The sequence below is a fragment of the Macaca fascicularis genome, chromosome 16 (assembly GCF_037993035.2).
Source record: "Macaca fascicularis isolate 582-1 chromosome 16, T2T-MFA8v1.1".
Lineage (NCBI taxonomy): Eukaryota > Metazoa > Chordata > Mammalia > Primates > Cercopithecidae > Macaca > Macaca fascicularis.
In genome coordinates, this window is record NC_088390.1 from 68,155,603 (window position 1) to 68,167,602 (window position 12,000).

The window sequence follows — 12,000 nt, forward strand, 5'->3', positions numbered from 1 at the left end:
AAACAGCTTTATGTGGACTAATCTGGGAATCTTGCCACCAATTCTATGGGAAAATCTAATTGAATTCTAAACCATGAATTTACAATTTTTAAAAGCCTAACTATAATAAACTAGAAACTGCCTATTCTTTAACAATAAACAAATACAAAAAGGAAATACTAGAAATAGAAGACAGTGGTCGAGTACAATGGCTCACATCTGTTACTCCAGCTCTTTGGGAGGCTGAGGCAGGAGGATCACTTCAGTCCAGGAGTTCAAGGCTGCAGTGAGCTATGATTGTGCCACTGTACTCTAGCCTGGGCGACAGAGTGAGATTCTGACTCAACAAAAAGTTTTAAAATACAGCAAAATATGAGGCCTGCCTAGGTATCAATGAAAATATATTTAAATAGATTATTCACAGTAAGTATCACTTTTGCATAAGTGAATGGAGTAGATTAATCTATTGTATAATCTTCTTTCTCAGTCTTTCATTCCTTCTGATCTAATCTTTTCATTGGGACCTTAAATTCCTGCTGCCCAGATCTTCCTCACTTTTCTCATTGAATTCCCATTCTCCACCCAGGACCTGACAGCTCTCTCACACGAACAGTAATCACCTTACACCCCACTATCTCAGAGACAAGGTAAGACTGGTTTTCACTTAACTTCTCAAAACTACTTCCAAGCATTGATCTTCGTCCTTTTGTAAAATTTCCTGCCCCTGAGGTTTAGGCCTTGTTCTCCCAACTCTCGGCTACTAAACGCATACTGTTTGACTTGTAAATTCCATTTAAAAGTATATAACCCAAGGAAATGACTCAAAAGGAAAAAAAAAAAAAAGCTGTATACAATGATCTACATCAGTATCTTAGAAAGGGAATTATAATAATGACAGAAACAAAACATACATTATCAGTGGTGTTTATTAAGCATTTATTACCAAGCCAGATGGCTAAGGGCTTTAAATATACCATCTCATCGAATTTTTCAATTCTAAGGGGCAATGATTATTTTATAGACGAAATACCTGAATTTTCAGATATTAAAGTAACTCGTCCAAGGTTATAAAACTGTACATTTAAGTGACAGGTCAGGATTTGTTCCAAGGCTACAGGGTCTAAATCCATGTTCTTCACCATAGAATACAGGCTATTTTCTTAAAAAAAACAAAAAAAACAAAACTATGTGGCATAGTGGCTCATGAGTATAATCCCAGCACTTTGGGAAGCCAAGGCAGGTGGATCGCCTAGCTCAGAAGTTTGAGACCAGCCTGAGCAACATAGCAAAATCCTATCTCTACCAAAAAAAAAAAAAAATTAGCTGGACGTGGTGGTTTGTGCCTGTGGTTCCAGCTACTTGGGAGGCTGATGTGGGAGGATCGCTTGAGCCTGGGAGGTAGAGGTTGCAGTGAGCTGAGATGGTCCCACTGTACTCCAACATGGGTGACAGAGGGAGACCCTGTTTCAAACAAACAAACAAACAAATAAAAAACCCCAAAACAACAAAAACCCTGGGGAAAAAAAAAACCCTACAGATTGAAAAATGATTAAGTAAATCATAGCATATAAACCTGAATCAACTCTACATAGCTATTAAAAGTAGTATGTAAGGAAACTACACAAATAAAAAGATTTTATGAACTAGTGTCAATCAGAAAGAAAAAACAAGAGAATGATATCTAGAATCTTGTTACAGTGATAAAAAGTTATGGAATTTCATATATGTTATTCATATATCATTCTACAGCAATGAATAGATTTCAAACCTTCTGCATAAAGGCGTTCTGCGAGGAAAACCGCATCTCGGTAAGCATAGTGGTTTAGTGCTTGCCATATAGCAGCCTGCAAATGGAGGAAAAAAGAACATAAATATACATACAGACAGACTTTCAAGGTAACTACTAGCACAGAGCCTTATATCGAATACTGAAATTAATACTCCTAATTTAAGTGATAAAACCCCAGTGCCCACAGAGCAGAGTGTGCTGGGTAAGGCTCTTCACAGGGTGGCTCCTAATACATCTGAATTTCCTCACTTAACTCTCTGTGGACTTGTAGGCTTCCGTGCCTTTGTACATCCTTTTCCTCCACTGGGCAATGTGGGCTCCCCTCACCAATCTCCCCTTATAAATTGCTCGTCCCTAAAGATTCAGCTTAAATAACATCTGCCCCCATAAAGCTTTCCTGGCTGATGTCAAGCCATTTCTTTTTTAAGATACCTCTTCTAGTAAAGCACTCACAACATGGTTACTTGTTAACAGGACTGCCAACCCTACTAAACTACAGACCCTTAGCAGCAGTGGTTCTCAACCACTTTATGTGATATACATGACAGAGATATTAAAATGTATGTCATCCTCCCACAAAAACTTCGCTATCTATTACCTTTAATGCCACTCAATTCTCATCCACTCCAGGAAGCATATTGGAATGCAAATGAGTAAAGTTATCATAGGAATAACCTTTAATTTTTTGAATATATGTTTTCTCTTTTAGAATTATGAAACATATAACCTAAAGCATATATGAGATAGAAGGACATTTTAAGTAACAATAATCAAAAACATTTAGGCCCATGTACTCACCACCCAGCTTCAGAAATAAAGTATCTCTGAAACTTCCTGTGCACTCCTTGTTGATAACAAAACCTCTCCCTGCCCCAAAGAGGAAACCACCACACTGAATTTTCTTGACCTTTCTCTTGGTTTTCTTCACAATTTTATACATTTGTACATATCATCTCTAAGCAGTATAACATTTACTTCTCCCTGTTTTTGAACTTTAAATAAATACAATCATATTGTATACATTCTGCTATGATTTGCTTTTGAAATCCGATGTTTTGAAAATTCATTCTTGATGTGTGTAGCTAGAGTTCATTTGTTTTCATTGCTGAATAAATAATATTTCCACTGTATAAATATATCGAAGTCCTAAATGTATTTTATCTATTTCACAGCATGTGGACATCTGGGTTATTTCTAGGGCTGTTTTTTTGTTTTGTTTTTCCAATTATAACAATGCTGCAACTGTCTTAGATTCATCTCCTGGGGTACATGTTTAAGAATCTCTTCAGCCCATTTACTACTAAAGGTGTGAACCTTTAGTCCCAGTGACTCAGAAGGCTGAGCTGGGAAGACTGCTTGAGTTCAGGAGTTCAAGGCTATGATCATACCTAGGCTATGATCATAGCCGCGGGAGTGCAATAGGAGCAAGACTCACATCAAAAAACACAAAAAGAATCTCTCCAAATTAGAATATATATTTAGGAATAAAATTACTGGGTTGTTGAATATGCATATGTTCATCTTTACTAGGTAATGTCAAATCATTTTTAGTAATAAACTACTTTTGAGATATCTCACACCTGATCATGATACAAGTGTTATTTTTTACTTTTAGCACATACACCAGCTTATAATTTGTTGAATAATGTAATAAGGTTACAATGGAAACCAGTAAAATCTGGTTACTGATCACTAGCTAACATTGTACCAGTACATCTAAATTATATTAAGTGATTAATATGCCTTAGATACAGTAAAGACTCAATAAATTTTGTTGAACAAACAAGTAAATGTTTAATAATTCCGCAATGAGTATTATTAATTATAATTTAAAAAATAAAAGTAGTAAATGACTTAGCCTTTTCTATTTCCTCAAGAAAGAACAGAAATGAACTTGGTTTGGGGTCTCCAGAACCTCTTGTTTAACCTTTGTTTATATAGCTTAAATTTTAAAAAGTCTCAAAGATGTCTAATTTTACCATTCCTATCTAGATACAAGGAAAAAGATGAGATTGGGCTCCATTATTATACACTCTAATTGCACCAAGTACCTTTCCTTTGTAATACTTCCCACTGCTATAATTATGTATTAATTTAGGAGAGTATTTGAGTGATGTTTTCCTCACCATATTATAAACTCCACAAGGTAGGGGCTACGTCTGTTTTTGCTCACTATTATACTCCCAGCATCTATTATGTGCTTTTAAAGCAGGTGCTTAGTAAATACATGTTGAATGAATAAGCAAATCATCTTTAACTTCTGGGAGTCTTCCGCTGTTGACACTCTTATACGTTAGTCTTAGCATTAAGTTTCTTTGTATTCCTAGAAGCATATCTAATAATTAAGAATCTCTGGGAGTCTCTATTGAAAGAAACTCTGTGATAAATAGAAGAATTATTTTTTCATGCAAATAATTACCACCTAATTACTCCTTTATGAAATCTGGGATTTCCTAAGAACTTACATGTTTAATTTTGTTGTAAGTGAAAGAAAATGGTGAGCAGAACGAAGATACCAAAGATTTGATGTTTGGAGACATGCTCAAATTTGTGTACCAGCACTTCCAGTAGTGGGACTTTGTGGGAAATACTCAACTTTTCTCAGCCTCAATCTCTTCATCTGATAAATGGAGTTTATTTCTTGGAGTTGTTTTGTGGATGAAATGAAATGATCCATTAATAATGCTCCTAGTATACTGTCACACATTAAGCACTTGGAAAACCTTTTTCTTGCTAATCTCTTAATATAAAGAAATTCAATAAATATGTAGTTTCCGTTACATAACATCTCCCCAGCATACCTGCTACAACTGCTTATTTTGCAACATATAAGCCACAAAAGACTCAAATGATTTATCAGCTATTTTACTACTATGGACCACCAGGAAAATTTCACACATATATACTAAAGTCATAAAGTCCTAGAACTTCGAAATTTTTTCTGTCCTTTTAAAATTAAAGAAATGGGGGCAAGGGCTGGGTAAAAAAAGAAGGAAAAAAGGTATCATATTCAAGAGTTGTATCCATTTCTGACTTAAAATCAAGCTTTGCTCAGAACATCATTCCTTTAGCACCAATTCTTAAGAGCATCAGAAAAAACCTTCCATGTAGAGAATCTCACATACTGCTTCCATCCTGCTTTGCTCAATCAATTCTAAGATCCTGACTGACAGTGTCTCTTGTGCGGGGATTGAGGGGAGAACAGATTATTCTCTAACGCACTACAGATTAGTAGCTGATGATGAACAGGGCTAAAATCAGCACCTCTGCCCAACTGATGGTGTGGGCCTTCCCCTAAAAGAACAACACCCAGTGCATTACCGCTAGAGTTCTACAAATTAAAGCAAGACGGGTAAAATGCTGCTAAAAGAAAGTTATGAAGCCAAAAAGAACAACACTCCTCTCCATCTCCCCTAAAAAATGTTTCAGAGAAATCCGACTGGTTAATGAGTTAGTCCCCAGGTGCACTAATTTAAAAGATAAATAAACAACAGTTTAAAGTTGTAAAATTCCTTACCAGCTAGCTATTCTTAAATATAAAATATTATTTAAAATATAAACAAACCTCTATAAGTTGTACTCAGACTTAAATGTAATCACTATAAATTTTTCTTTTCTTTTTTTTTTTTTTTGAGACAGAGTCTCACTCTGTCGCTCAGGCTGCAGTGCAGTGGCCTGATCTCGGCTCACTGCAAGCTCCACCTCCCGAGTTCACGCCATTCTCCTACCTCAGCCTCCCAAGTAGCTGGGACTACAGGTGCCCGCCACCACGCCTGGCTAATTTGTTTTGTATTTTTAGTAGAGACGGGGTTTCACCGTGTTGGCCAGGATGGTCTTGATCTCCTGACCTTGTGATCCACCCGCCTCAGCCTCCCAAAGTGTTGGGATTACAGGCATGAGCCACTGCACCCAGCCTTTAATCACTATGAATTTTTTGTTAGAGAAAGCTTATTATAAAAAAATTTTATACTTGTTTTTGTTAAATATTTTATACATTTTGTGTTCTTGTGTTTATCAAAAAAGCTGTCTTTATTTATTTTTTTTTTAAAGAGATGGGGTCTCCCTATGTTGCCATGTTGGTCTTGAACTCCTTGGGTCAAGTGATCTGTCTGCCTCAGCCTCTAAAAATGCTGGGATTACAAGCGTGAGCCACTGTGCCCAGTCAGCTGCCTTTTTTTAAAGACCATAAAAGAAATGGATAATAAAGGCTTCAGACAATGCAAGAAAATATAAAGAAAAAAAAAAGTCACTGTTGAAATTTCATATTATACATTATAACTGAATTTCCAAGATACTGATTTAGTTTAGATGCACATCAGTGGTTCTTTCTCTGGGCAATTTTGCCTTCTTACTCCAAACTAATGCCCCAACATTTAGCAATGTCTAAAGGGTATTTTTGGTTGTCACAAATGGAGGGATCATCCAGTGGTTAGAAGCCAGGGATGCTACAAAACATTCTACAATGCACAGCTTCCAACAAAGTGTTAGCTTGTCCCAAATGTCAATAGTGCCCAGATTAAGCAGCCCTAGTCTACGTGATCATGCAGTTGGACTATTCTACTAGTCTGTATGTCTAACTCTTGTCTCGTCCTCCGTTTCCAACAGCACCAGATTAATATTCCCAAAGTGGTGCTTTTATTACATAATTCCTCTGCTCAAAAACTCTTCTGCTCATATAATGGTTATTCATTACCAATGTACATTAAATCTAAATTGCTCATTGAGTAGCGAAAATATGTTACTCTTTGAATCCATTAAAAAAAATTTTTTTTTTTTAATTATACTTTAAGTTCTAGGGTACATGTGGATAATGTGCAGGTTTGTTACATATGTATACCTGTGCCATGTTGGCGTGCTGCACCCATCAACTCGTCATTTACATCAGGTATAACTCCCAATGCAATCCCTCCCCACTCCCCCCTCCCCGTGAATCCATGTTAAATGCTGTCCCTGAACATTTTATCCCCAGCCAAAAGTACTTCTTCACCATCTAATGATCTCTAAAATAATATCATGTATATGGTACCCAATTGCTATATTGCTTATTAAATCAATTTTTGAAAGGCTTATTTACAACTTCATCCAACACTCCTGTGAAGTCTTGCTTCACCCGGGAATAATTGCTAAATCTATATAAAATCTCTTTGCTTCTTTTTAAAAAACCAATTTCATCAGATGACTTTTCCAAAAAGCTCTCACTGAAGTCACTTAGCCTAGTGTGTCTTTCCAAATAGTTACTATTAAAAATAAAGGAACTGACAGAACTTCTGCCTCATATTTGAGACTTTTATAAGGACTCAAATATAAAGTAATACTCTTCTGAGAAGTGGTAATTTGAGATGGAGTTTTAATTTAGGCATATATGGTATATCAGCCTGGCCATTCTACGTTAAAACTTTAAAGAAAAAAAAATGCAGAAAACAGTTGTTCATCTTTTCTGTGAACTTCTTCCTATGCCTAGTAATACCATCAACTCTGAGGCATTCCAAGAAAGAACAATTTTCCAACTTACTCTCACTGCTTTCCAAATACATGCAATCAGTCATCATAGTTTTTTGTTTTTGTTTTTTTTTAAATAAAGACAGTATCTTATGTGTCTGTCCTATTTTTATTCTCTTCCTAATTCTTTCCCATTTGCAGCACTATCCCTGATCATTGATCTTTATCATTGTAGTTAAAGTTGCTTGTTCTTCTCACTGCTCCAAATCCCTTCTTGAATGGCTTCTTCTTATACTATACAACCAAAATTTTTACCTAGTTATATCCTAAAACTTTCTACCACTATCTCAAAAATCTAATGGACAATGCTAGTATGAAAAAGAAGCAAATTTGACATTTAAGCCTTAAAAATATTGAAGTGTGTTACTGCTAAGAGTACTTTAAGGGCAAATAGGAAACCTAATGGGTACTATCTAGAAATAGGATACATATTCCTTTTCTTTTCCATGCTTTTATTATTTATTTATTTATTTATTTATTTTGAGACGGAGTCTCACTCTGTCACCCAGGCTGGAGAGAAGCGGGACCATGTCAGCTCACTGCAACCTCCATCTCCTGGGTTCAGGCAATTCTCCTGCCTCAGCCTGCCGAGTAGCTGGGATTACAGGCGCCCACCACCACGCCCGGCTCATTTTTTAATATTTTTAGTAGAGACGGGGTTTCCCCGTGTTGGCCAGGCAGGTCTTGAACTCCTGACCTCAGGTGATCCACCCACCTCGGCCTCCCAAAACGTTGGGATTACAGGTGTAAACCACCGCGCCCGGCCTTCCATGCTTTTATAAAGTCTGAAATTATTATTAAATGGTGGTTATCGTCTATCAGTGCAACTAGTTTATCACTTTAGAAGACTTCTGGGGCCAGAGAAGGCAAAAAAAAAAAAAAAAAAAAAAAAAAATCATTATTAAAACAAAATTACAAGAATATGCAACAGAAATTAAATAACTTGAGTAATCTGCTTATCTATTTAAGTTCATGTTAGGCCTTAAAAAATTATATAATTACCTCATCTACAGCCAGAATAAAAAAAAGCCTTAAAAGAAACTATGCTGGTAAAAAGAAATAGCTCTAGAAAAACCGATACAACTTACAGACAGGAAAATTTCATAAGATACAATCTTAACGTTTTATTAATTCAAACACTAATAGCTGCTATATGTAAACAGCTGGAGAAGAAGCCAAACTAGAAGAAATGAGTATTTCATGCTGTTTAGAAAAATGAAATAAATATGAAAGCAGTGACATAATAAAATATTTACTATTTGATACCTCAAGCCTTTTAAGGGCAATATGAAGGAATTTCTAAAAATCGGTTTGCTTTATAACTTCAAAATAAAGTCCAAGACTCAATGACAGTGGTTGATAGAAGTCAATTCTGATCAAGTCAAAGATCACATGGTGGGAGGAAGTCTCCCAGACCTGGTCCATTACCAAGGCACAAAAGATTCAGTTTCTCCAGATGTCAGAGGGGAAAATGACTTGGCACTGCATCACAGACTTAAAATCCAATAGGGTTCCTTTAATGCAACACAGCACTGTGCGTCAAAGCATACCTTGGTGTAAGGGCAGTGAAACAGACACAAACACCACTATTTGTCTTTCATTTCCTGAATGCCTTATAAACATGCACAACAAAATGCTCCTGATCCCCATCAGAGAGGATGAAAACAACCCAGATATGCCCTTTCCACCTCCTCCCCTGGTATTGGTGCTTGCACCTCAGCACTGAGGCTTGGAGTTGTCTTCTCAAACCATCATTGTCCGGTGGGAAATTCACCGAGAAAGGAAACGTGGGAGAGGAAGTCTGTTACCAAAATAGAAATTAGTATTAAAGATACCGATCCTACTCTCCCTCCACTCTCTCACATAAGACAAAAATAAAAAAACCTCCGCAAACTTGCCCTACCATCGCGAAGATCATACAAGCTCCGATCAAATGTGCTTCTCGATCATCTTTTAGGCAAGAGAGCGCCTGGGGTGCGTTTTCGGCCCCTCATCTCCCAACCCCAGTCAAGCCAGGCCCCTGGGCTGACAGGAAGGGCTGGCCGGACGTTGGCTCGGACGGGAAAGACGGTTATTCTCGCCGAAGCCGCTCACACTAAGGGTGAAGTAACGTAGGGCCAGAGGTAACACGGCTTAGGCTGCGGGCAAGGCCTCCGAACTGACGGAAGATAGGCAGGACTCGGCAGCAAGGGAGGCGGTAGAAGCAGCCGGGCCTAGGCCGCACCAGGCCGCGGAGTGGCCCTACGCTGCTTCCCGACTGAGGCTGCAAGCCAAGCCTCAGAGAAGAGGGTTATCATTACCTGAACGGGTTCCTGCAGCACCGTCATCCTCGAGGCTTAGGCCCACTTTCTGCAGTGCCTCAGGCCCCCCCGGTAGCGGCTCCGGCCCGGCCAGCCCCGGCTCATTTAAACTCACCAGCGACCGTTACCGGGGAATGGGGGAGGCCGAGCGATTGCCGAGTGCTTCCGAGCGGGACACGGAAATTCCCGAAGTGGAGAAAGCCGAGCGGGAGCCAGACGGAAAAGCCCGAAAGGGGTCGGAAATACCCGAGGTGGGTCGACGAGAGAGAAAAATCGTTGCCGGAAATTGTCGAAGATTCCCGGAAACTACCGAGTCTAACCCAAAGCGTAGGTTTTCTTCTCAGCCACGCCTTCAGTCACGCACACCACGCCCAATCGGCCGTCCCAGGGCTGGGCCACGCCCAATCGGCAACCAGCAGGCTGGGCGTGGCGTGACTGAGCGGCCCGGGAGCGTTACGTGGCGGGGCTGCAGGGTGGATTCGCCACTCAGCCCTTCTGGGTTAATTGATGTGCTGTAGATTATAAAGCAAAGGGTGAAACAGCAGAGTTTGGGGCAGACTTTAATGAATCAACAAGTATTTGTCTATTGAGTTTAGATCATTCGTCCTTTCCAGAAGTATCTACTCACGGCTCTGGGGAAAGCTAAAGAAATTTGGAAAGATTGCCACTCCAAAGATATTAGGATAGCTTCTGTCCTCAAGGAGGTTAAGGTCTATTTAAGGGAAAAGCAGTGTAACAGAGAACGCTATATTATGTGGTGCCTATTATAAGTAATATAAAAATTCAGAGAGGGAAATTGTGTTAAGATGAGGAAAGTTTTATGGAAGGAAAAAAAAGTTTAAACTGGAGTTTGAAGGATGGGTAGAATCAGAGGAAAAATAAGTATAGGAAAGTGAAGGAAGGAAAAATGAGATCAGCCTGCTGAGAAGGCATTAATTGGAAATAGTTACTTAGGTGAAGAGATCATGGAAAAACTCAATAGGCCGTTAGAAATTTTTATTTTTGACAGGCGAGGCATTCCACTGTGGTGGGAAGAGTAGGGGGTAGGAAATTCAGAGGCCTGATTTTGAATTGTATCTTTAGCACTAACTAGTCATAGGTCCTTGGCAAATTACAACCTCTCTGAACTTGTGTTTGCTTAGTTTGAAAAAAAAGGATTAAGGGAATTTGATGTATTACAAGTGTGGCTGTGTCTAGCACGCAATGTAGACTCTCTTGTATTTCCTTTCTGCTCTTCCTCTCCTCCGAAGGAGAGTGAACTAGGGAACTGTTTAAATTTTGTTTTTCAGCAGAAGAGAAAAACGGTTTTTGAAGGTTACTCTTCTAGTCAGGAGTTCTCTAGGCTAGATGTGAGACTCATGATATATTCCATTGCTTGGAAATTTCCCTTTGGGTGATGTTGGAGGGAGATATTTTTTCTTCCATTTTTAAAAACAAGGCTGACAGAGCTACACTGCATCTTTTTCCACCGCCTTCTCTTGTCACTGTATATGTACTTACAGCCCCTCAGAGGGCAGGTGCTAAGGTGATTTTTGGCTGCCCTGTACCCAGTTGCTTCAGTGGTATTATGCTGGATGATTTGAGTGGTAACAGCCTTTTATGCTGGCCTAGAAAGTAATCATTAGCAATTTAAAGTTTAAGTTAAAATAAAATGAAAAATGAAGTTCTTCAGATGCCTTAGCCACATTCCAAGGATTCAGTAGCCCTGTATGTGGCTAGTGACTGCCATACTGGACAGTCACACAGTTATAGAACATCACCAGCATTGGCTTGACTAGGGCTGAAAGACTCAAGATGGCTTCACTCACATGCCTAGGGAGTCAGTGCTAACTGTTGGCTGGGTCCTTCATTTCTCCTCCACATGACCTCTCTTTTCACATTGGCGTCTTATCAGTCAGTAGTCTGGCTCCAGCTTCTTGACTTGGTGGCTGACAACGAAGTGGGCAAAAATAGAAGCTGTGAGGCCCCTTAGGCCTAGGCCTGTGACCATCACTTCTTGTTGGGCAGAGTAAGACTCAGAGCCACCCTGGATTCACCAGGAGGAGAAATAGAGTCTACTTCTTAATGGGAAGAGTGGCAAAGTAACACCGCAAAAGGCATGTGCCATGGGAGGGGTTTTTGGGTGATCTTCGGAAACAATCTACCACGCTAGGCATGAGACAAGAGTATCTAAGATCGGGAATGGAAAGAAAGGGGTAAGTAAGAGCTATGACTCTTAAATAAATGTGACCCTTTTAACTGCACATGGTACTCCAGATTTATTCTGATTAATTCAGAATGCAGTTGGACTATTATTATCTGGACACATCTATTAAAGTGGACTACAGTTGTATTTACATTTTTTTTTTCTCTCCGAGACTGAGTTTTGCTCTGTTGCCCAGAACTGGAGTGCAATGGCGCGATCTTGGCTCACTGCAACCTCCGCCTCCTGGG

The 12,000-nt window shown here is 39.1% G+C and overlaps 2 protein-coding genes across 15 annotated transcripts in view; one reads left to right on the top strand and one right to left on the bottom strand.

Moving 5' to 3' along the window:
• CDC27 (cell division cycle 27) overlaps positions 1-9,717 on the bottom strand; it is a 67,771-nt gene extending 58,054 nt beyond the window's left edge. For 12 of the 14 annotated variants that reach the window (XM_074020050.1, XM_065531807.2, XM_065531806.2 and 9 more), the window contains exons 1-2: positions 9,568-9,717; positions 1,748-1,823 (exon numbers count right to left, since the gene is read on the bottom strand). In XM_074020050.1, coding sequence (XP_073876151.1) covers positions 1,748-1,815 — 68 coding nt within the window. In that variant the 5' untranslated portion in view covers positions 1,816-1,823; positions 9,568-9,717. The remainder of the gene's footprint in view (positions 1-1,747; positions 1,824-9,567) is intronic. The other 2 variants (XM_074020054.1, XM_074020052.1) reach the window with 1 other exon arrangement.
• The window catches only part of MYL4 (myosin light chain 4), a 35,811-nt gene continuing 33,151 nt past the window's right edge, over positions 9,341-12,000 (top strand). The window contains exon 1 of the mRNA XM_074020055.1: positions 9,341-9,818. The gene's annotated coding sequence lies outside the window, so the exon portion shown is untranslated. The remainder of the gene's footprint in view (positions 9,819-12,000) is intronic.